General features: G+C 46.6%; 1 protein-coding gene across 1 annotated transcript in view; it reads right to left on the bottom strand.

Moving 5' to 3' along the window:
* Positions 1–12: 12 nt before the first annotated feature.
* Positions 13–23,765, bottom strand: part of Vwf (von Willebrand factor) — a 137,571-nt gene continuing 113,818 nt past the window's right edge. Inside the window, 13 exon segments of the mRNA XM_052174915.1 lie at positions 13–333; positions 771–868; positions 2,499–2,538; positions 2,988–3,116; positions 3,593–3,691; positions 10,894–11,013; positions 11,469–11,509; positions 12,216–12,396; positions 14,523–14,633; positions 19,472–19,621; positions 20,288–20,493; positions 21,853–21,957; positions 23,689–23,763. Coding sequence (XP_052030875.1) covers positions 148–333; positions 771–868; positions 2,499–2,538; positions 2,988–3,116; positions 3,593–3,691; positions 10,894–11,013; positions 11,469–11,509; positions 12,216–12,396; positions 14,523–14,633; positions 19,472–19,621; positions 20,288–20,493; positions 21,853–21,957; positions 23,689–23,763 — 1,541 coding nt within the window. The 3' untranslated portion in view covers positions 13–147.

The following is a 23,765-nucleotide window of genomic DNA, read 5'->3' as shown; positions in this document are numbered from 1 at the left end:
CACCAGCCTTGGTTAAGATGAGAACTTGGCCTTTATTGTGGGCCCAGGAGGGCACAAAGGGCAGGATGCACGAGGGAGGGAGTGGTTTTCTGGCCGGTCAGGCCGTAGCATGGGCATCAGTGGGAATCCACCGTAGCTGCACAGGCCTCACTTGCAGTTCCGGGGAGAACACCTGCACTCCATGGCGTTGATGACCTCGTGGTACACAACAGAGCCATTGGTGCAGTGCAAGGGCACGCGCATGGGCTCCGTCCTCGAGGGCCAGCAGCAGGAGCACTGTCCCTGCACATCCTCAATGTCAATGGAGTACACAGCTTTGCTGTCACACTTTCCCTGCAATACGGCAGAGAGATGAGGCATCACAACGCTGGATGGGGCAGCAGGATTCTGGGACAACCTGTATCCATCCTCCTCCTGCCTTACCCAGAGACACCTGGGGGAGCCAGGTGGGGATCTCAGGAAATCATGAACCTCCTTTCTCCATTATTACACATGCCCAAACCCCCTCTGGCTATGATGTCTACACACGCTGATTGATCCTGAATCCCCATCTTCCGCAAACGACTCCCCAGTCTCTTTACAGGTCTGTCAGGTCTTTCTTTTGGGCTCAAACAGATCTACTCACTAAGTGAAACATTTACTTTCAAAACAATGCTTACAGTCAGTCCCTTGTAGCTCTCTCCCTTATAACTTTTCCAGATCCTTCTAGATGATAACTAAAGAGACTTAGCTTTTCCCACCCAGGTCTTCTTGAAGTCCCACAGCTTTACCTGGCAGTAATGAATGTCCACTTCCTCTTGGGACTTGCAGTCTCCCACTTTGACATACTGCACCTTGGCTGTGATGTCTTTGCAATCAGGCTCCTCACCTGTATATCAGGCAAGAGGTGGGACTGGGGGGCGGGCTAGCTGGGGTTCTGTAAAACACTTTCCACATCCAGTGCCTTCACTGAGTTGGAAATGCTCCTCTTTCCATCAACAACTAACCAAAGTCAGTGGCAGGAAAAGGAACTAAGTTCTTCAAGCTCAATTCAGCTGCTCCTGGCTCTTCAGATGCAGAGATATCACTCACTGCTACTGGGTTTAACTCACTTAACAGGACAATTTTAATTGCAGAAGGAGCCAAGGCTGACTGTGTTTTTGTCATATAGACAGGAGACTGCTGCTCTTGTATAATTTTAAATTTAATGGCCAGAGCAATCATATCATACTATAACTATAACTAATGGACAATGGAGTAGCTGCTAAATAGAATTAATATCAGTTCATGACTATAGTTGTCTAAGAAGGCAGATGTCATGGTCACATACATATTCATTTCCTCTGAGGGGCTGAGGAGACTCCTAAGAACCTTTGTGCAACCGTCTTATTGAGAGTTGCTACTTTTAGGTCACCAGCATGAGAGTCCTTGTCTACAGTGGCCTTCCCAGCTGAAGCTCTGCTTGACTTGACTCCCTGCCAAGTGCAAGGTCTACCTCCAGCTCACCACCCTGCTCTGAGGCATGATGGTTTCCATCCTGGCATGGCTCCCACTCTAGGCCAGCCCTACAGACATGTTAGCCTGCCTCCCAACTTCTGAAGAATTCCATTTTAATGGGAAAGTCTTCCAACTGCACAAGAGAATAAACTTGGAGCTAATACGTGCTATTCTCTTGCTGTAGATTTCAATTATTGAGCCTAGCTTATTTTCCTTATAAAAAGTCTTCCAGTCTCCAGTGAAGGGTTGTTATTGCTGGTTTTGTAGATAACAATCTCTTAACCAGATCCTAAGAACTAGAGAGAGTGTATCTTCTCTAATGGCTTCCTGAATTCACATTCTTAAACCGTTCTGAGGGGAATTTGGAAAGAAATGCTGTCAGAGGGTTTCCTCCTCCTGCTGTTCAGTGATGGCCATCACTGGGCTGTCACAGCAAACCATCAAGGAAAGAAGAAGTGATTGAAGGAATACATGCTTTTACCCCTTTCTAACTGCAACCATGAATTTATGAATCTAAGACCACACACTAAAGTAAAAACAAAAAAAAATTAGTCTAAGGAAGAAATTTGTGACTTGTGGTCATGAACACAAAAATGAACAGGGCAGATATTGTCTGGTACACATCTCCAAAACCATCCACCACTTTACCAATTAGATACATCAGCACTGTGTAACTACAAAGTCAAGAGGGACCAAGGTTGATGAAATAAGGCCATAATCTTGGAATAGGCTTATGATGCTCCCTCGTGATAGATATATGAACAATTAAAGATTCTAAGATTCACAGGAGGCAAGAGATGGAGGAGGATAAAACATATGATTACTTCAGGGTGATTGATAGGATATTTGAGCCGGGAACAGGCAAATGACACTCAGGAAGGGAAGATAGTTAGCTGAATGTATAAACATAATGACCAACTCATAACAAGAACTATTTTTCTGCAATAAAGTTGATTTCAAACAGTGGTACCTGGCCTTTCTCTAATGAACATGAAAGTATACGCTCTTAGTAATGGACTCACATGTGTCACAGCAGTTGCCTGGGATTTTCACGATTTTGCCCTTAAAAAAAAAAAAAGGAAAAGGAAAAATAAAAGGAAAGAAAGGCACAAATAATTCAACATGGACAAGTTCTCAGATCATATGAATTCCTGGCTCTGAACTCAAGATCTCTGAGCCAAAATCCCCAGAGGTAAACTGCTTTGCCATCACAACTGTAAGCCAACTGACCAAAGTGGTCAGAAACTCCATTCCCAGAAAAAATAAAATGGGGTCAACGTTCTGCCTCCCTGTTCAAAGATCTTGGCTTCCTTCCAGTGACCACCCATTTTCAAAGCATCCTACGTCTCAGAGACTATCTCTTCTTCACCATTTCCTTGACTCCTCAACTAGGACAGATATCTGTCTTGGCCGCTGTGAGACTGCATAAGAGCTGGCCTAGATGTTGCATCCTCAAAGTCAAGCAGTGAGATCTTCAAGACAAAGGCAGGATCTGAGTTGCAACTACTCACTCCTTCAGCCAGACACTTGTGTTCATTGAACGGCGGGCAGCCTGTGACCCTCTTCTCCCAGATGTACTCTCCTCTCTCGTTGACCCTGCACAGATGACTGTCACAGCCATCCTGGAATGTTTCATTTTGCTGAAAAGACAGAGGAGAGTGGGTAGAACAAATGCCATGATATCGTTTGGATTACAAAGCTACGTCAGCTATGGCCTTAACTCCTTTTGAGCTACTAAACCAACAGAGAACTATAGAAGAAGGATGAGACCATATGTAACACCCCCTGACTCCACTCAGAGCACAGACTAGAGGTGGAGTCTTGGCCCCAAAGCTTATTTGTTATGAAGAGTGCTGCAGAAATATAAAAAGACCTCAGACTATTCTGACCCCATAAGTACAGGGCTATACACCAACAACATACTTGTGAGGAAGAGCAGAACTGCAAGAGGAAACCCTATTGCCTTCCACAAGTCACCTACCCTTTCTTTAAAAAGTGAAGTGTGAAAAAAACCAACAATGACCCCAAACTAATCCTTCTACTTAAAGAAAAGACACCTCCAGAAAGAAAGCATAGAGCAGTATGAGAGGGACACCTGAGTTCAGCTTGTGCCCACCTTCAGGGTCATGATCCGTCCTCCTCTTAGCTGAATAGTGCAAGCTGTAGGCAAGCACCTCCCACAGCATTCACCCTGGCTCTTCTCTTCCCGATAGCCCTGGATCCAAGAAAGATGGCAGCCATGGTTAACTTCCCAGAGTGCCTCAGTTATAAATAGGCTCACCGGTTGACTTCTTACCTCTGCTATCACATAGTTGCTCCCAGAGTGCAGCTGGCATCCTACTTGACCTAGATTTTTCCAGGCCTCACTCTTCCCTCTGACATTTCTCCCCTCCATCTATGTGCATCTCACTCAAGCTGTAGCACTCTGACTTAGCAATGGAGACCTCTCCACTGAGCTCCAAATTTACAAATCCAACTGTGTACTAAATAACTATATAATCATTGTTTTGAGACTTCTACCAAAATAAGATTCGATTTTTTTTCTCCTCCAAATACCACCCTTTCCTGGTTGTCTTTTATCTTGCCAAACAGTGTCATGACCTAGTCACTCAAACTAGACATCCGGAGGTTATCTTGACTCTTCCATCCGTTGTTCTCTGTGCTTCTGCCACAGCCATTACTAAGTCTTGCCAAAAATGCATCCCATACCCATCTACTGTTAGTCATGCTCACCCCCTTCTGTCACCAACCTATCAGAGCCACCAACATATTCTTCTGACTCTGGCAGAGTCTTATTTTGTTCCATAGGTTAGCACATGTCCGTTAAAATGACCTTCCTAAGACTTATCCAGCCATTACACTCTCCAGCTTAAGCTCCCTTGAGTGTAGTTCTTGTTCTAGCAGTGACAAAGGAGCTTGTATTGGATGGGCCACACACAGACACACACACACATAGACAGACACACACACAGACACACACACACACAGAGACACACAGACACACACATACACACAGACACACACACAGACACACACACACATACACACCTTCAGATAACAATGGCAAACGGTTGACAGATAATAAAACAACTGTTAAAGGCAAAATCAGAAATAAATTGATGGTTACTTGACCTTTAAAGACAGGAGTTGGTAACACAGGCCTTTAATCCCAGCACTGGAGGAGGGGGTAGAGGCAGGCGGATCTCTGTGAGTCTGAGGTCAGGCTGGTCTACAGAGTGAGTTCTAGGATAGCCAGGGCTACACAGTGAAACCCTGTTTCGAAAAATCATAAAATAAAATTTAAAAAAAGAAAGAAAAAAGAAAAGGACCCTTGAAAAAAGTATAATGGACAAGATTCACATTCTAATCTCCTTTCCCACCAGGCTGCTTGTAGAATGCTGGGCAGCTAGGACTCAGGAGATTATAGGTGTCTTCTCCCAAGGACTTAAAAGACAGAGCTCAGATCTACTAGAAGACCTGAAAACTAAGTAGGTAGTGTTCTCACAAAGGAAGAAATCAAAACAAGGAAGCTCTAAAGCTCGGTGCAGAAGCCCCTCGTGTATCTGGTTGAACTACATGTGAACTGAGGATCCTGCAAGAACCCGGGGACGCAGGACCGGCGGCCAATCAGCCAAGAGATCTGAGCGGACAGTCCACCCGCCATCCTCAGAGGAGACAGGGTTAGGGAGAGCTATGTTAACATCTTGCGTTTCCAGCAACAATTCACCAAGACACAAACTGACAGGCATCAAAAGAGTAACACTGACACTGAAACCTACCAAAAGCATTATATAGAAAGGAAGAAAATCAGAAACCTATCACTCGTCCATCATAGACATAAAGTGTGATTTTTAATTATAAATGGATCCAACAGTAGATGCAGAAAAGGAGAACGTTCCGTGACTGGATGAGATTTAGTCAAACAATGACACTCGAACCAGGTTTTGCTAGGCCTCACTACTCTCTCTGACATTTCTTCCCTCCACACATGTGCATCTCACTCAAGCTGTGGCAACCTGACTTATGAAAAGGGACGTCTCAGCAGCTAACTGGACTTGTTCTAGCTGGGGGATCTGGGTTCAGTTCCCAGCATCCACAATATCACAACCTCAGTGGCCCCCAGGCACACTCACAGTACACACACACACACACACACACAGGTGAAATATTCATACATACAACACAAAAATTTTAATAGTAAGCTTAAGCCAACACCTCACAGAAGAAATAGGCAGTAAGTACCTAAGTTTCCTTAGACCCTTCATCAACTGAGAAACACACATTTAATATAATCTAGGATGGTATACCACAACAGGAAAGAAAAAGAAAGGAGGAGGAGGAAGAGGAGGAGGAAAAAGATGAAGAAGAGAAGAAAAAAGGAAGAAGAAGGAAGAGGAGGAGGAAGGAGGAGGAAGAAGAAGGAAGGAGGAGGAGGAGGAAGAGGAGAAGGAGAAAGAGGAGGAGGAAGAGGAGGAGGAGGAAGAGAAGGAGGAGGAAGAGGAGGAGGAGGAGGAGGAGGAGGAGGAGGAGGAAGAAGAAGAAGAAGAAGAAGAAGAAGAAGAAGAAGAAGAAGAAGAAGAAGAAGAAGAAGAAGAAGAAGAAGAAGAAGAAGAAGCTTAGCAAAATGAAACATTGTTAAGTTTACTAAAACCCTGACACTCAGAAGCTCTCCTGATGGCCAAGCACTCCCTGGGGAGTGTGTGCTGCCCCTCTGTGTCCAGCAGCTGGTGCATCAGCTCAGACCTTGATGGTGGTTCAGGATAAGAGCCCTTCGTTCATATCTGCACTGGGAAAGGCAAGCAGCTTGCAGGTAGCAGGATTGTGCTGTTTTGCAAAAAGCTTTCACACTCAGGAGACGCCAATGTCTTATTTTGCAGGATAAACATACTTTAAACACTTTTAACAAGATAAAAAAAAAAACATTAAAATGCTACCATCAACTGTCTCGTCGTTGTTTCATAAAAATAAAAGTTCTTACTCTCCTCTTTCCCCTAAAAAAGAACGAAGGCACTCTAAAACATAAAATGTCGATGTGTTTAGTAGAGGCTGAGAAGATAACTCAGGCAGCCATGAGCAAGCATGAAGACCCAAGCCCGACCCCTAGCATCCACATAAAATGTCAGGGTGGCCATGCACGCCTGTAATCTCAGTACTGGAGAGGAGGCAGGAGGTCCCAGAGCCCACCAGCCAAGCATCCTAGCCTAACTGGTGAGGTTACAACAAAACAAGATGGACAGCTGGCCTCTGGCTTTGCATCATATCTGACTATTGCACATGTACATACAGAGAGGGGGGAGAGGGAGGGAGGAGGGATGGTGTGGAAGGGTGGGAGGGAGGGGAGCACACAGAAACAAATAAATAAAATATGTATTTAGTCCTGTGGGATTGTGACCTTTGCCATTCTTATTTACATTTGGCCACTTGTAGTGATCACCATTCTCTGGGGACCAGAGGACTCATGACAAAAATCTATTACACTCTAAGCATAGTGTCTAATGCCTATAATTTTAGCATTCTGGAAGCTGAGGAAGGAAAATATAAGTTTTAGGCCAGCCTGAGCTATAGTATCAGACTTTATCTCGTAATACAGGGAGAGAGACGACCTCTAATCAGTCAGTCTAGCACCCAGATGAAAGTCTCTGCTAGCATGCAGGGCCAGCGTCAGTGAGCTCGTCCACAAGTGAATTTAAGCAGTTTGTTCCTCGTAAATTAACCTATGAACTCAATGTGCCTTCTGGGGGTTGGACATGAAGACGGAGCTCAACACAGAGGCAGGGAGACCGGGCCTCCAGCCAAAAGCACCACTTTGAAATGATGTTGTTGGATTTTGAAGATCGGGAGATAGTGTTTCAATTGTGAGGTTGAAACTGTTTTTACAATGCACAGTTCCTGGAAGGTATGCAAGCAAGGAAAATCAGAGGGAAGAAAAGAGACGGGCAAAGCGCCAAACAAATGTGAGCGATTGGTTCTGAGTCACGAGAGGACATAAAGCCTGGCTTCCATCGTGGGCTTCATGGGAGCCTGCGTTTGGGTATTTGTAGTGAGTGTTAGAAGAACATCAGAAACAGTGTCCTGAGACAGAAGGTGAGCAGTTCTCTGCCCCAGAGGCGAGGAAATCCTGCACGTGGAGAAGGAGGAAGGTGCAGGGAACACTGAAAGGACAATGGTGACATTCACACACCAGGGGGGCAGAGCCCAGCCAGGAATGGAAAAAGCAAAGAGGACTACAAAGGCCAAAGGAACAGAAAGGAAAGGCAAGGGAGTGGAGAAGAAAGAAACCATGTTTGTCAGGAACTGTGGGGCCTAGAGACCGGAAGGGATATGCATTAGCACAGGAGTGTGTAAAAGATGCAGGTACCTTCTCCTCCCAACACCCTGAATGGGTATGGCCCCATGGACTCGCATTTCAATGCTTGGCCTATATAGAGTGGCACTGTTGGGAGGTGTGGCCTTATCGGGGTAGGCGTGGCCTTGTTAAAGGAAGTGTGTCACTGTAAGGGCTTGCTTTGAGGTCTTATATATATATTCAAGGTACGCCCAGCAAGTCTCACAGTCTCTCCTTGCTGCCTGTGGATCGAGAAGTAGACCTCTCAGCTCCTCCTGCATCATGTCTCCCTGCAGGTTACCATGACGACAAATGAGCACCACCTCTGAACCTGTAAGCCAGCCTCAATCAAATGTTGTCCTTTAGACGAGTTGCTGTCATCATGGTGTCTCTTCACAGCAGTAAAACCCTAAATACGGCTGGATGTCCAGGTGGCCACTGCCAGAAGGCATGTGTGTCAGAGGCTTCCACCATGTGCCACTCTCCGGGGAGTCCCATGGGACATTCAACTCATTGTAGAAAGTCAGCTCACACGCGCGTGTGCACACACACACACACACACACACACACGCAGGGACCTTGTCTCTGGCTACTACTAGTCACTGCAGGAAGAGCCAACTTTTCCCCCACCAATGGCTCAAGTTTCCAGCCAGCCACCGACATCCCTGCTGTAGCCAGGGAGTCCTCATTTACAGCCAGTATAGCTCTGCTCCCTCTCTTCCACCTTGTCCCAAGGCTCTGCCTGGCTAACCACACCCCTGGGAACCCCTTCAGCTGCGCATGCCCTTCAGTCAGGCTCCGCCTACTTTGCTGATTTCTATCTGCTGGCCGTCCACCACCCTCCATCCCGGACATTCATATTCGACATTCAATTCATCGTGGACGGTCAGCTGAGCAGCCCACGGCAGGGTGACCTCCTGCCCATGCTCTCCTTACATTCGCTGTCAAGCTTCATTCGTCTCTACTCCTCATGAGCTCAAACCACCTTGTTCTGGTGGAGGCATCAAGCAGGCCAACCTAGATGCCACTCACTCCAGTTGCCCCGCCCCCAGAGCCAGTACTGAAGCCCTTTATGGCCAAGGACTACCAAAACCAGGTAAAGAAGCTGACCTACAGTATCCAAGTCTTAGAAAAGCTTGAAATGCACATAGAAGGCAGGCTAATCTAGGGTTCTGAATGAGAGCACACTGCTCTAACAAGATATCAGAGTGCTGGAGAACAGAAAGGAATATTATAGAACAGAAAGCAGGCCGTATGTGAGTGTGCCATACCTTCTGAACAGTAGAGGGCGCTGCTTGGGGGAGACTAATAGACCTCCCTCACCCACATAGGCTACAGCTCCACCTCACCCCAGCTCAGTTTCCAGATGACAGGGATGTGAATCTCTGTCTCCTCACTGCCTGGAATGCCAGTCACTATTCCATGTTGAAGGCCTTGGGTGTGGTAGGGGGAGTTGTTGGAAAACCCCGACTCCTAAAACATCAGCTGCCATTTCACAGCAGATAAAGACGCTGTATTTAATCGGTGTCGTTTTCATCACAGCATAGATACTCTCTCTCAATGGAATCAATTGAATTGGGCAGTCAGAAAGAGCCGTGTCTCCCTAGGACCAGCCTCTCCACTGAGAGAAGGCTTGCTTTGAACCTGATACTGTCTACATGCCATGGAGAACACAGATGTGGGTTACTTGTGTCTTACTGGGATAAAAGCAGGAAGTGTTTGCATGAGCTCTCAGCTCCCGCCTTGTTCCTTGTTCTGTCCCTATGCTTCCCAGGTGTCACCCGCCCTCTGCTCTGGCCTACTCACAAGGACCCTTACTGCTCACCACACAGCCTATGGCTTTGTGAAGCCCAAGAGGGAGAAGGCCCTTCTGATGCCTCCTGAGTTAAGGTAATCCCTGCCTCTAGCTCACAGGAAGCTTACCTACCAATGTATTGTCTAAAACAACCAAAGTGCTTGGATATAAACTAATTAATTAACTAATTAATTAATAATAAAAAATGAAGCCCAAATACAAAGGGTAGTTTCAGGGAGAATTAAAACCTCTGCAAGTACTTAGATCCCATCAGCCAGTGTGAGGCTTATAATATCCCTGTTAGGTAAGACTAAGAGTCATAATTAAAACAATAACACCACACCCCTTAAATATATATAATTTTGTGTCAATTAAAATTATGTTAAAATTAAGAGTAAAATAAACTAAAATATACTTTTAAATTATGCTACATTAATTTTTTTCCACCTACCAGACTAAAAAGTATCCTGTTGTCAGAATGTACCCCAAGAATGTGTCTAGAACAAGCAAGAATCACAACTTGACAAATAAAAAGAAACAATAAATATCTATATGTGTGTGTGTGAGTGCACATGCACACTGAAGTGTGTGTCCGTGTGTCTGTGTAGTAGTGCAGGCATTAACATTCTACAGACCACTTCAAAAGCCCAAGGACAACTGCCACTTGTCTGTGTTTTTAGAGACAAGGTCTCTTCATCGCCCACCACCCTGCAAGCCAAGAACTTTCCTGTCCCTGCCTCCTATCGCAGCAATGAGATTGTAGGCATGTTCTACTGCACTGTTTTATGTGAGTTCCTGGGATTCGAACTCAGATCCTTATGTTTGCCCTAAAAGTGGTTTATCCACTGAGCCATCTCCCTAGCCTCCTGATGAGCTATTGAGATGACTCGAATGTCTAACAATGAAAAGTAGATTGTATGCACTGGGGCACATCCATTTAGATGAAGATCATGTAGAGTCTTGCACATTGCAAAGGGTCTCACAAGCATTTCTTGACTGATTTCTTTAATGTTTTCAGAGTATGGTGGCAATATTTCTTAAAATATGACTTTAACGATACAGAGTTGTGAGCATAACATTAAAAGACTTGAAAACATTGTGTTTTAGAACACAAGAAGAAAATTCTAAAAATGTATTAAGCGAAATTGTAGTTATTTCTGAGGAATACGATTTGAGTAGGCATCCTGACAGCTGTCAGATATTGCCATAATCAGAACTCAGGCAAGATTTAAGGAACCCAGTGAGGTCCTGTTGCTCGGCTTCCACAGCGACCTCAGTACCTCAGTCCCTCTCTTACCATGGGGCAGGCCTCACAGGTGGTCTTCCTGCACTCCAGCTTGAATCTGGAGACAATGGCTCCTGTCTGCACGATGCAGCGGCAGGTGGTGCACAAGTCAACCATCACACTCTTCCCAGGCTGAAAACAGAATCACCTTCAGGTTTCCCAGAGGCTCTCCTCCAGCCACACCCCCTCAGCCACACCCTTCAGCCACACCCCCCTCAGGCAGCCATCACTGAGATGCACCCTCTGCTTCGTGTGGTCATTCCCTTAAACGTGGAGACAGTAAGAGAGGTGGCCACACACTGGGAGAGGTGTGCAGTGGGAATGTGCTCTGTGACCATGACGTGATTCTACATGTACAGAAGGCATGCTCACGTGCTTGGAGTATGGGCCAGGAGGTGAGTGCAGGGCAGCCAGCCCATGCCCTGGAGATGGAGAAGGGTGGCCCCAGTGTGGATAGCAGACTGGGGGTCCCTGGGAGTGATTCGACGAAGTCTCCATCTTCCTTGCTTTTCCATCTTAGACTGCTCTGCCTACTCTTCCCGCAGCCTCCCCAAACCCACCCCACCCACCACTTAGTTCCAACCTACCCCAATGATGGTGCCGTTGAGCAGGCAGGCCTCCACAGGCTCTGGGAGAACAAAGCAACACGTGAGTGTAGACACACCACCCCCAAACCTGATACTCTTACCGCATCCTGGCCTCTCTCTCCCGTCTCCTGACAGTTCCCCACATCTTACCCCAGGGTGTTGTGAGTCTTCCTGCTTGGGCCCCAGTGGCCACTCTTCCCTTTTCAACCAATAATATCTCAGAACTGTCCAACTCCTGACTACCCATCCCAAGGAGAGACAAGACTCTGGGGCACTAGTTAGCTGAGTTCGTGTCTGAGGGGTGAGTGGGTGAGCTGTCCTTTGGGCTTGCAAAAAAAAAAAAATAAGAGTTTAGGACTTGTTATTGCTGTTTGTCTGTCTTTCTGCCAGCAGAGTTCAGGGATGGCAATGCCTTTCCCTAGGTGAAGCAATGCTGTCCTCCTGAAAACACGGTCTCCAGAGTCAGAGAAAGCTGGCCCGGAGAGTCCGCCACTCACTCAGTCAGCATCATGAGAATTATACAAGATGACAGTTAAAAAACCATTTCTGGGTTCAGAGCCAGGTACAGTGGCCAACAGAAAGCTACCATTGCCCCCTCCTGTCTGCTTTCTCACAACTGCAGTGGAAACAGATTTTTATTGTGCCCATTCTCTGAGTCGCTAAACAGGCAAAGAAGTCAGGGGTCTGGGGAGGAAAGAGTCCTGAAGGCAAATGCAGGCCCAGGCAGGCCTGGCCAGCCTGACTCACCACAGTGGCAGCTGGGGCAGCACTCTGAGGTCTCACAGTTCAGCTGGAAGCCTGTGGGACAGGTAGGGACAGCCAGCTGTGGGCAGGAGATGTTCTTCTGCTGCACAAAGACTGCATCCTCCACGCGGACACACTCGTTGACAAGGCAGGGGTTCTCAGGAACAGCCCACCGAGATCCCACCTGCAGAGTACAAAGGCCATCAGAGGTGCTGGGAAAGATGGGCCCCCCCCTCCCTGACATCTTGTGGCAGTGCACTGTTCTTGGGGAATTCTTTGGACACTGAATGTAAGCTCTCATTCAAACCATAATTGAAACAATTGGATAATGTCCACAGAGGAAATGGCAGGGGTCATCACAGTAAGTCTGGGTCTAAGCTACCCTGACCAGATCCTAGCCCAGAGTCATGTATCCCCTACACCACCATTGTTAACCAGAGTAGTACCATGAGGAAGTCAAGGGGCATGCTCCCTGCCAACCATAACATTGGCTCTGAGATGAACAGAGAAATTAAGGACACTTCCAACAGCAGCGTGGGCTGGCACAAAACAGACGAGAGGAAACTCCCCCTTTCAACCTGTTTCTTCTCCCCCTTGTACAGGGAAATAGGAAGCTTGCAGAGAGCTAGGAATCCCAGTCCCCAAGCCCTGGGGATCTGCAAACTGTCCAGAACTCTCCAAGCCTGCAGATGACTAGCCTCACTTGAAAGTGCTGGTCCCTATAGTGCTTTGTCTTCCCGCTCTATAACAGCAAAGAGAACTGAGAGCCAAAATCATGGTTCAGAAAAATATGCAGGAGATGCACATCTGTAATCCTAGCTCCCCAGATGCTGAGGCAGAAAGATCGTGAAATCAAGACCAACCTAGGATGCTTAAGCAGATTCTGTCAAATGAAAGGAAGGAAGGGGGGTGAAGAAGGAAGAAAAACAAGGAGGGAAGAAGGGAAGGGAAAAGGGAGGGAGAAGGGAAAAGCCACCAGGAGGTGCTACCTGGAAAACCTAAGCAACTGCATTCTGCTTTCCCCAGGCTCTGACCCACTGCTCCTAACTCTTGCCCACCATTCTTTATACTGATGTGATACAGAATGCGCCAGACACTTGAAGCCATGATCTTTGCCTCCCGCCTCTGCATACCACTTGATACATTTTGGTCACGGGATTCATTAAGGGGACCTTTTCCCTCCCACATCTTGATGGTCCCTGATGTGATCCCAGTGGCAAAGCCCCAGGGGACACCCAAGTCTCATAGGTCAGGTCAAGACCTGAGCTGAAAAAGAGCTGCTGACATGACCTCAGAGCATGCAAGTCCTGTTGTGGGTTAGGTTGCGGGAGCCATGCTGGGGATGAAAAAGGGGCAGGAGGACTGAGTATCATGGGTGCCAGCACTTGGTCCCTAAGACAGAGCAGCCTCTGCTCTCAGCTGGCCCTGGGCTTGGGGACTGGAGCATGGGGCTGACAAAACCTCCTTAGTCAAGGATAAATGGGAAGCAGGAGAGCTAAAAGTATTTGAAGGAGGGGCACACAGACAGAAACTCTACAGGTAACTGAATCATGAGGGGGCAGCAGACATCCAGATGGGGAAACTAAGTTATTCAGTTACCCCTGAGGAGGAAAAAGACCTGGGCAGGAGACAAGACCTGTAGGGACAAGACGCAACCTTTGCCTTTCTTCCTCTAAGACAGAGTACATTTGTCCTACTTGAAGGAGACAAAGGGGAGGACCCATACAGGCACCATGCATTCTTCTAGCCTTGCCTCTGAGGTTCTCTGGGATTAATACTATCAATTCATCCTTCCTAACCAGTAGGAAAAGAACTGCTCTTATTCTGACATCAGAACTATAATTATCTAGGAGACGTGACGTGGTGATACACACCTGTGATCCCAACACTCAGGACCTGAGGCAGGATCACGAGTTTGAAGACAGCCTGAGACACGTGGTAAAATTAATGACTCCAGAAAAGAGGGATGGTGAGGCCATACCACTTAACAACCATCGAGGGACCGCATGACCTCAGAGTCACCATGAACAGGCGGCCTAAAGTACTTGGGAGTTTACAGATCTCTTCAGGAAGCCACTAGGTTTCTCCTCAAATCCACAAAATGGGAAGTCTGGGACAGCCTTAACTAGCTCCTAAGGGATATAGGAATCCCACAGCTGGGATTCAAACCAACAGCTGTCTACACTCCCTGTAGAGAAAGCAAAAAATTGAGGGTTGGGGGTATTCATAGGTTGGCACTGATGGACTACAAAATGGACTTCCAGGCTAGAGGGCAGAACCCTCTTCTTCCTCCCTGTGACCCGGACCTACACTTTTCCAGGAAGGGAGGGAATCGCCCCGCAGTGAGCCAGCCGCCACCTTGCAAGCAGCCTGCAGGCACTTTCCACAGCACTCGCCTTCTCGGAGAACATAAGAAAAGCCCTAAAAAACAAAAACAAAGCAAAAAAAAAAAAAAGAGCAGAGTGTAGGCCAGACCAGCAACTGAGAAACAGATGTTCTTACCTGAGCTTCACATTTACAGAGCCCTGGGGTGGGGATAAACAAGACAGTTAGTTGTGCTGGATATTTTCATCTCTGCGGTCCACCAGCCATGAGTCCTACGCTAGGTCTTCACAGGCTGAAGAAATCAATCTGCCCTCCCAAAAGATTCCACGTTGAGACCAATATCTAATCCAGGTGAGTATTCAAGACAGTTCAGAGTTCAGTCAGAAGCCCCTAATGAATCTGTCGTCTGCCACTGCCACACCTAGGGCTGCTTGCCGACTGCAGGGAACCCTCAGGATGCCCAGGATGCCTAGTCTTTGTTTTGCAGGTGAAGACCTGCACAAATGAGTATCTTGCTTCTAGCACTGCCCAACATGTGAAATGCTTTAGCTCTTAAATTACCACGTTATTCCCCAAGCCTGTGCTACTACTGTGTGTTGGTAGAAATTTTTCAAGGTAAAGCTTAATTGGAAGTAAATTGGATCATCGAGGGTGTGCCCCAGAAGGAGAATTTTGGGCCCCAGCCTGCTTCTGCACCCTCCCTCCATCTCTCCCCTCTCCTGGTCACCATGAGATGAGCATCTGCGCTCTACTACATACTCCCCATTGTGATAGTCTGTCCCCACTACAGCCTAGAAAGCCAGAGGATGAATAGCCACAGACTGAAACCAGCGGCTAAAACTGCCCTGCCTTCTAGGTTGATGTTCTTAGGTACTTTGTCATATCAATGGGAAGCTGACTAGCGCACTAATTTGCAGAGGTCAGAGTCCTTGACATTTACTTAGTAGTCTAAATAGTATTGTCCACCTATTGCCCACCCCCCAAAAAATTGAGGTAAGCAAATGACTGAGGCTGACCTTCCCCCAGAGAGCCAAACAGGGGAGGCCAGCATCGTGGGCGGTGGACAGTCCATCTTGCCTCCACAAGATCCTTTATATAGCCCAAGTATTAAGGACTTAGATTAACAGACTGGAGGGAAGGCTCAGTAGTTAGGAAGACCCACATTTGATTCTCTGCACCCACACAGTGACTCAAATCCATATTACCTTCAGTTACAGGGCACCCAATGCCCTCTTCTGGCCTTTGGGCCCACAAGGAATGTGTGTGATGCACACACATGGGTCAAACATATAAAATAAAAATAAATGAAACTATTTATTTTTTTAAAAAACCCTCCTCTGAACATCATGTGGAAAGAATGACATTGTCAGTGTGACTGAGTCTGGAGCTAAGGACAAAGAAGCCAGGACAAGGCTTTGACCTGGGGCTCTGTCCTTCAGAGAGAATGAGTGGCTGGCTCATCCAGATGGCATGCATGGTTCCCCAGGCACACTCACAAGCTGTGTCAACTCTGAAGAGGCACCAACGCTGCCTTCCCTAGGCGAATGCAACCACCCCAGAGACTCAGCTCAAGTTCACACCATCTCCGTGGGACTCATTGGCATCCCTACCCACGTCACAGCAGTGCGCAGTGAGCTGTCCCTAGCCTTTCCTCAACTGAGACTCAAGTCACCTATTGTGCAGAGATGAGGTGCAGGGAGCTATGGGGGTAGCTGACACACTAGGATAACATACTGTACACACCTTCCACTACAAAGCAGGGCATTCCAAATGCCATGAGACCTCAGGGAAACCTGAGCAGAGTTAACCAGTACCCTGAGACATCTGGTATACCTCCCTGAAGCCTCTCTCAAAGTGCTGAGTCATCTGGATGGATACACTCCTTTATCTTTTTGATGCATCTCACACTGTCAACATTATAAACGATTCTTAGCTACCTTGATCCCAGAGACCCACTGGCTTCTCATGCCCACCCAGATACCCCAGCCATGCTACAGAATTTCCCTTTCTGAAATCTCCCTGCAAATAATCTCAAAAAGGCAAAACAAAACCAACATTTTCATCATCCCTCGCCTTTTCCATTATTCTACTGAACTCTCTAGCTTATATGTATGTTGACACATCTTGTCAGACACTTCACCTTACTTTTTTCTATCCTGTTTTCACCGGCTTTCAAAGTAACAGAAGTGAGTCTAATATCCACCCACCCTGCAGACATTCACCACTGAAAAGAAAATGCCTAATGTCCTTAGCAGGACAATCCTAGAACCATGATTATTACCACTGCTGACATGCAGAGGAAAGACCTGGAATCCTGGTCCTTTGGTCACTGCTGAGGCTATCCAAAGGGCCAAATGCTAAAGACCTTGTCCTTCCCAGAGCTACATGAGCCCATGCACCCTGGGAATATCAGTTACTTCTGTGTAGTTGTGGCCAAAGATCCCCCCTGGCAGAACAAGAAGTAGGGTTGTGGGGATCCTCAAAAACACACCCCAAATTCTTCCAGGCAGGCCCTACTTTCTAAAATTTCCACTACCACACAAATAGCCCTACTACCTGGGAACCAAACGTTTAACATAGAAGTCTATGAGAACATTAGAGAGAAGTCTATGAGAAGTCTATGAGAACATATATGCATTCAATATATTGAATATGAATATATATTTAACATATTCATAAAATTTGAGGTTTCGTTGCACTAGCTTAGAATGGGCCCTGAGCTCTAAGTCAGCACACACAGTTTTTGCTGATTTCAGTGAGTTGGAGAGCTGTGAACAACTCCGCTTCCTATATTGGCCCTTCATTTCCTGGTGACATGTACAAAGAACAGCCGCCATTCCTCTTCCTCCTGAGAAGTATCATGAGTGACTAAAACATTGTCGACCTTATTGACATTTCAGTCAACAATAAGTCACATGCACAACAGTGGCTGCATAAAATTATAACGGAAACAGGCATGCTGGTACTTGCTTGTAATCCCAGGACTCATGAGGCTGAGACAAGAGGATCACAAGGTTAAAGCCAGCCTATAGTGAAACATGACTCAGTAAACAACAAACAAATGGATTATAATGGAGCTAAAAAAAAATTCCTGTTCACTAGCATCCTAATATAATAGAATATAGGTCATTATTCTCATACTTGTAATTGCTTCTGTATACAGACCTGCTACCCACTCACATAAAAGAGTAGCATACACAACTGCTACCATTTGTAGAACATGATAAATGCCTATACTGCTGCTCTGTGTACACATAATACATTCACCAGCAGCATGGTGGACACAAAATCCCAACAGCGGCTGAGCTAGTGGCGTTTAGTAGCTGCTGAGACAAGAGTCCATTTTCTCTAATGATGTGACTCACCCCTAGTAGGTTGACCCCACTCCCAAGACACTAGCTGAATGACACAAACTCAATGGGAAGAGGAGGAGGAGAAGAAGTGGAAGAGAGAGGGGAGAAGGAAGAAGAGGAGGAAGGAGGAGGAGAAGAAATCTCAAAGTTGGGTAGGACATAATGGGATGGTAGCCATGTTGGTAAAGGGAGAAGTTGGGGGAAACATAAATATATTTAGAATACACTATGAAATCTTTAAAGAATTAGCAAAAACATTGGGTAAGTTTCCAAAAATAAATGAACTCCAACATCACTCTCACTACTTGATAACAAGTTACTGCTATCAATGGTCAGTTGAATAAAGTAAATGCCAAAGGACTGTTAAAACTGGGTGTTCCCAAAAAGGCCTTTGTGCCTTCTACAGCATCCTCTCCCAAAGGCATTGGTAGCTCCACACATCCCACTGTAGGTAGGACAGCAGGTTAGTAGAATGGCTCTCCCAAAGCCCACACTTCTGTCGTCATCCACACACCCTAGACAGCTTCAAGAGTACGGCCTTCCCTACCGTCGACGCTGAGAGCAGCATCCGCAGGTGCACACACTTGTATGCTGGGCAGTTCTGCTTTAACATGACTGTTGGCCCATTAAAACGTAGTGATGGCAAAGGGTCAAGCCTGTGAGCCTTATTTGTCCCACATTTCTCCCAAAAGATAGATGCTCCCTTCTAGACTCTGAGGAGCCCTCAGCTAGAACAGGGTGGCTTAGGGGAAGGCCAGCAGCACACATTAAATTTGAGAACAGGTCACATTTTCTAGACCTAAAATTACACATGGTCTGAAAATCATGTCTGTATGGAAATACTGCCGTGCATTGCAAAAGGAACAATTGCAAAAGATTCAGTGTGTGTGTCAGATTGAGGATTAGTTGCAGTGGTGTCTGAGGGTGGAAGAGAGAACAGAAACAGAAACAATGCTGTCCTCTGTCTCTGCCTAAACCGTCATGGACTTAAAGCCATAGAACAGCCATTAGCCAAGGATAGACCACAGAAGGGAGGCATGGCCACCTTTTTCCTCTCACTTCTTTCCTTTTACCCAACCTGCTATGCTTTGCATCTGAACATCCATGTGTTAAAGGCTTGGTCCTCATGCACCAGCGTTCAAATGTGGGGTCTTTGGGAGGGAATTGGATCATGAAGGCTTCAACCTTCTCAGTGGATTAAACCATGGGGTGTGCTGCTTGGCTGGATATTAGAAGGCATGAAAACTTTAGGAAACCCAGCCTAGTTAGAAGAAATCCCTTGAAAGGTCTATGCTATATTCTCATTTGTTCTCATATTCTCTCTCTCTCTCTTTCTCTCTCTCTCTCTCTCTCTCTCTCTCTCTCTCTTACCCCACTCTCTAGCTCTCTATTTTCCTTTTCCCCTTACCCTCTTGCCCTCTCCCTTTCAATATAGATAGGTATGTAGACAGTTAAATAAATACTCTTCCTCCCTCCTTCCCTTCCTCCTCCCTCTCTCCCTCCCTCCCACACCCCAACATTCCTCCCTCTCTTCCCTACCCAATGGCTGCACACAGCAGCCAACCCTTGTGCCTCACTTACTGGCTGACAGCTGTCTTCACAGGGCTTCTGAGAGCACTGGGCCACACGCAGGCCCACAACAGTATCCTCCATGTCAGTACAGGTGCATGTGTCACAGCCTTCCTCCCAGAACTGGCCCACAGGGTAGACGGTGCCTCGGTGGACACAAACCTGGTGACAACAAGATTTCTGAGGATAAACTCATTGGGGTTGTTTAATCAAGTGGTTAGTGACATCCATGATACGGAAGGTACTTAGGAGGGGCAGCAATATCCCCAACACACTCTGAGTCAATCATGGTGGATCTCTCCTCTCTTAGACTGCTACTTGTATCTTACTGTTTTGGATTTATAGACTAATACAATACATGCTAACAAGATCAGAAGTGAGGACTGTATTCTACATACACACAGTGTGCCTAACATATCACCAGTCTGTTAAAACATAGAAGTAGTTTGGGTGTGGACGGGGGGTGGGTAGGCGGGTGGATGGATGCATAGATTCATGGATGTGTGGATGGATTCATGGATGAACTGACAGCAATGAACAAATGGTTAAACTCTAAATAATCCTGGCAATCACAGTGCCTCTTTGGCTAACCTTGTTAAAGCCATACACTGACTATAACCTCAGCATCTAGCCATTATTAATACACAGTAGATTCGCTGTCAATAACTACTGAATTAATGAAATTTCCATGTGGGTGAGATGGAATACTGACTGCCCCCCTACCTATCCACCTCACCCTTGGTTCAGGGAGGAAGGCTGAGATGTTCAAATCCTCTGTGCAGAGTAATGAATGAGCCCTCATCACATCCAGAGTTAAGCAGTGCCTACCTTGTCAGGGAGACAGGTGGTTGTGGTGCAGCCACAGTCGTTGGTGGTGGCTGAGGCCAGATAGCCAAGTGGGCAGCTCAGTGTGGAGTTGACACAGCTGCAAGCGCACTCGTACTCATCGCAGCACTGGGTCTTCCGGAGGGTGGGTGTCCGGTGAGGGGGGCAGGAGGGTGGGGACACTCTTTTGCAATCTTCTTTTCTGCAGGCTGGGGTGGACACAGGTGACACCCTCGTTCCTGCCACACTGAGGACTGCCCTTCACTTGTACCCCAAAGTACAGAACTATGGCAGAGTCCTTGGACCCAGAACAGTAAGTCAGGCACGCATATACACCCAGCTCAGCAGCTATAGGGTATTTAGAATACCAAAGAACAGTCATTCCTCCAAAGGCAGCATCAGTGAAGAGAAGAACTAGGTTGGGAATCCTTATAGAGAATGGGGAGGCTGCTCCCCCTGTACGAGCATCCCCAGGAACACGTAGACAAGGCAGGATCCTCCCAGCTACTGACTCTGAGCAATACCAGATACAATCCCTAAATCCCAGAGGGGCCTGGATATACTGTGGCTAGTTTAGCAGGTTACACAATCCTGTCCCCACCCCAGGGCCTCAAACATCACCCCCCAAGATCCATTACCATCTCCAACAACGTGAAAATGAAAGGTTATCCACAATGCTGCCCACAGTACTATTATATAAATGCTAAAGCCCATTCCTGCATCCTGCATCCTGCATCCTGCATCCTGCACCTAGTTCCAACTGCCTTGTGATGTGCCCCCTCCATCCCCAAAGTCTGCATCAAGGAACTCATGTGGCATTCCAAAGTAGGCATCCAAGAACTCCCCTGGCCTTGAAATGGAGCCTTGGAAACTAAATACAGAATTCCATATATTCCATGCCTAATTTTAGCACACCTGTGTGCTAAAAATATATTTGACAATTAAATATAAACCTACAGAGGAAAGCATCCTACTAAGTTTGAAGATGAGGTTCAGTGATGAAGACAAGCAAGGCACCATGACATGCCCTCAGTGACAGAGGGGACGAGGGGACAAGTAACTAGAGGGTTTGAAGTCTAACTGCCTGGGCCCAACAGCTGCTTTGTGTTTGTCTGTTTGCTCGATATTATTATAGATATTTTGTCTACATGGATATCTGTGCAACACATGTATGTCTGGTGCCTGCAGAGGCCAGAAGAGGGTGTCAGATCCCCTGGAGCTGGAATTACAGATGGTTGTGAGACACCATGTGGATGCTGGGAAATGAACCTCAGTCTTCTAGAAGAGGAGATCGTACTCTTAACCACTGACATACCTCTCCTCCACCCTTCTCTGTGTCTTAATGCACCTCTAAAATGGCTACAACTGTGTCTACACTGGTAGACCTGTAGTGGATACAGCCAGGGCAGTCAGAGGACTCAAGTAAGACCTTAAGCCTTACCTTAAGCCTTCTTTCCAAATGTTCCCTAAACCTAGGTTCAGAAAGCTGTCTCAATCCCCTAAACAGAAGAGGACTTTGCAAGGCCAGGAGAGAGTGACCTCACAGCTCTCCCCCACAGTGGCCTTACCACAGGTAAAGGTGGGTCTGCATTCTCCAGGGTTGGTCAGGGTTGGCTGGAGCCCTCCTTCACACGGAGGCACTGGAGGCAAGTTGCAGTTGGCCAGGTCACATACTGGGGTTCAAGAAAAAGAGGCACATACAGGTTTGGTGAGGCTACTTTCCTGTTGCTCGTCAGTGTGAGCGGCACGCCCTTTCCTGTGGAACTTTACTATTTTAAGGGGATGGTGACAGCCAATAGAGGTGGGTGAAGATTAGAGACAAGAGAGGGGTCACACATTAGATAGCTGGTGAATGGACAGGTAAGTAAATAGGAATGGATGGAAGGGAGGGAGAGGGAGAAGGAGGAAGGGAAGAAGGGAGTGAGGAAGGGAGGGAAGGAGGGAGGGAGGGAGGATGATAGGAGGCAGGTGCATGGAAGTCAGATGATAGGCAGCTAAGTGAGTAGATGCTGAGATATGCAGAAGGGAGATTGATGAATAGATAGATAATAGATAGATGATAGATAGATAGATAGATAGATAGATAGATAGATAGATAGGTAGATAGATAGATAGATGATAGATAGGTAGATAGAGAGATAGATAGATAGATAGGTAGATGATAGATAGATAGGTAGATAGATGATAGATAGGTAGATAGATGATAGATAGATAGGTAGGTAGATAGAGAGATAGATAGATAGATAGATAGATAGATGATAGATAGGTAGATAGATAGATAGATAGATAGATAGATAGATAGATAGATAGATAGGTAGGTAGATAGATAGGTAGATGGATAAGTAGATAGATAGATAGATAGATAGATAGATAGATAGATAGATAGATAGATAGAATACACACGCACACACACATAAAGCGAGAGGGAAAGAGATCATGGATGACAGATGTCAAGTTATCTTCATACTGACTATGCTCCTAAGTATGCTACCATTTGCAAAGACTTGCATCTTTCCAATAAGTCTGAATCTTCTAGACCTCTGTTTCCCCTTCTACACAGTAGAAACTTACCAGGCTACCCCAAGTTACTTACCAGGCTAGCCCAAGGATTTCATGAACTTATGAAAGTGCATGGCATACTACAGAAATTTAAAAATTTGTCTATAAGCTGAAGATTGGACCTAAATGACCACTACCTCCCAGTTTTCTCTACTGCCAATATTCAGAGACCTGCTTAATAAATCTGTTCTCAAACCAGACTGAACACCCTGTGTGATTTGTGTTGCTATCTGATAAATTTCATCAGCATAAATCAACTCCCTGGAATCCTGGCTTCCTTTCTAGCTCCTTAGCACTTCCTGTGGTCTGTCCACTCTCCCTTGAAGATCTGCCTTTGAAGAATGAATTAATAAACACGCTTGATGGACAGGGATGTGAATGCCATTAGCTCCCGGTCCTGCAGCAACTCGACCTTCTCTGAACTCCCTGAGTCATGCTGTCACACTGTTCACGCATGCGCACATGGGCACACACACACACACACACACACACACACACGCACACACGCACACACACACAGCAGCAGCAGCTTGCTGGAGGCCTGAATGTGGCCTTCCCCATGGTGAGTATCCTCAAAATCGTACAGAAAGCATCTTCTGGTAGTGTGACATTTTCTTCAGCAAATCTCTGTAGCTCCAGCAATCCCCCCACCAAGCTATCATTGCTCCTACACCTCACACTTAAAGCTTTGTTAGAAGCTGGCTTTTTGGAATGTTTTTCTTTTAATCCAGCCAGCCCTTTGCACACCCTGTGACTAGGAAGTGTATTGGAGTACCTATAGTCTGACCCACGTGGGGCTAGCCTGGGCTCTGGACCCTGGAGGAATTTGCTGAGTAGACACGTACCACACTCATACTCCGGGCAGCACAGGTTTTCACTCTGCTTGAGGCGAGCCACTTCACAAGGGCCACACGTGGGAGCT

This window comes from Apodemus sylvaticus, chromosome 2, assembly GCF_947179515.1.
Source record: "Apodemus sylvaticus chromosome 2, mApoSyl1.1, whole genome shotgun sequence".
NCBI lineage: Eukaryota > Metazoa > Chordata > Mammalia > Rodentia > Muridae > Apodemus > Apodemus sylvaticus.
This window is presented reverse-complemented; position numbering and strand designations above follow the sequence as displayed.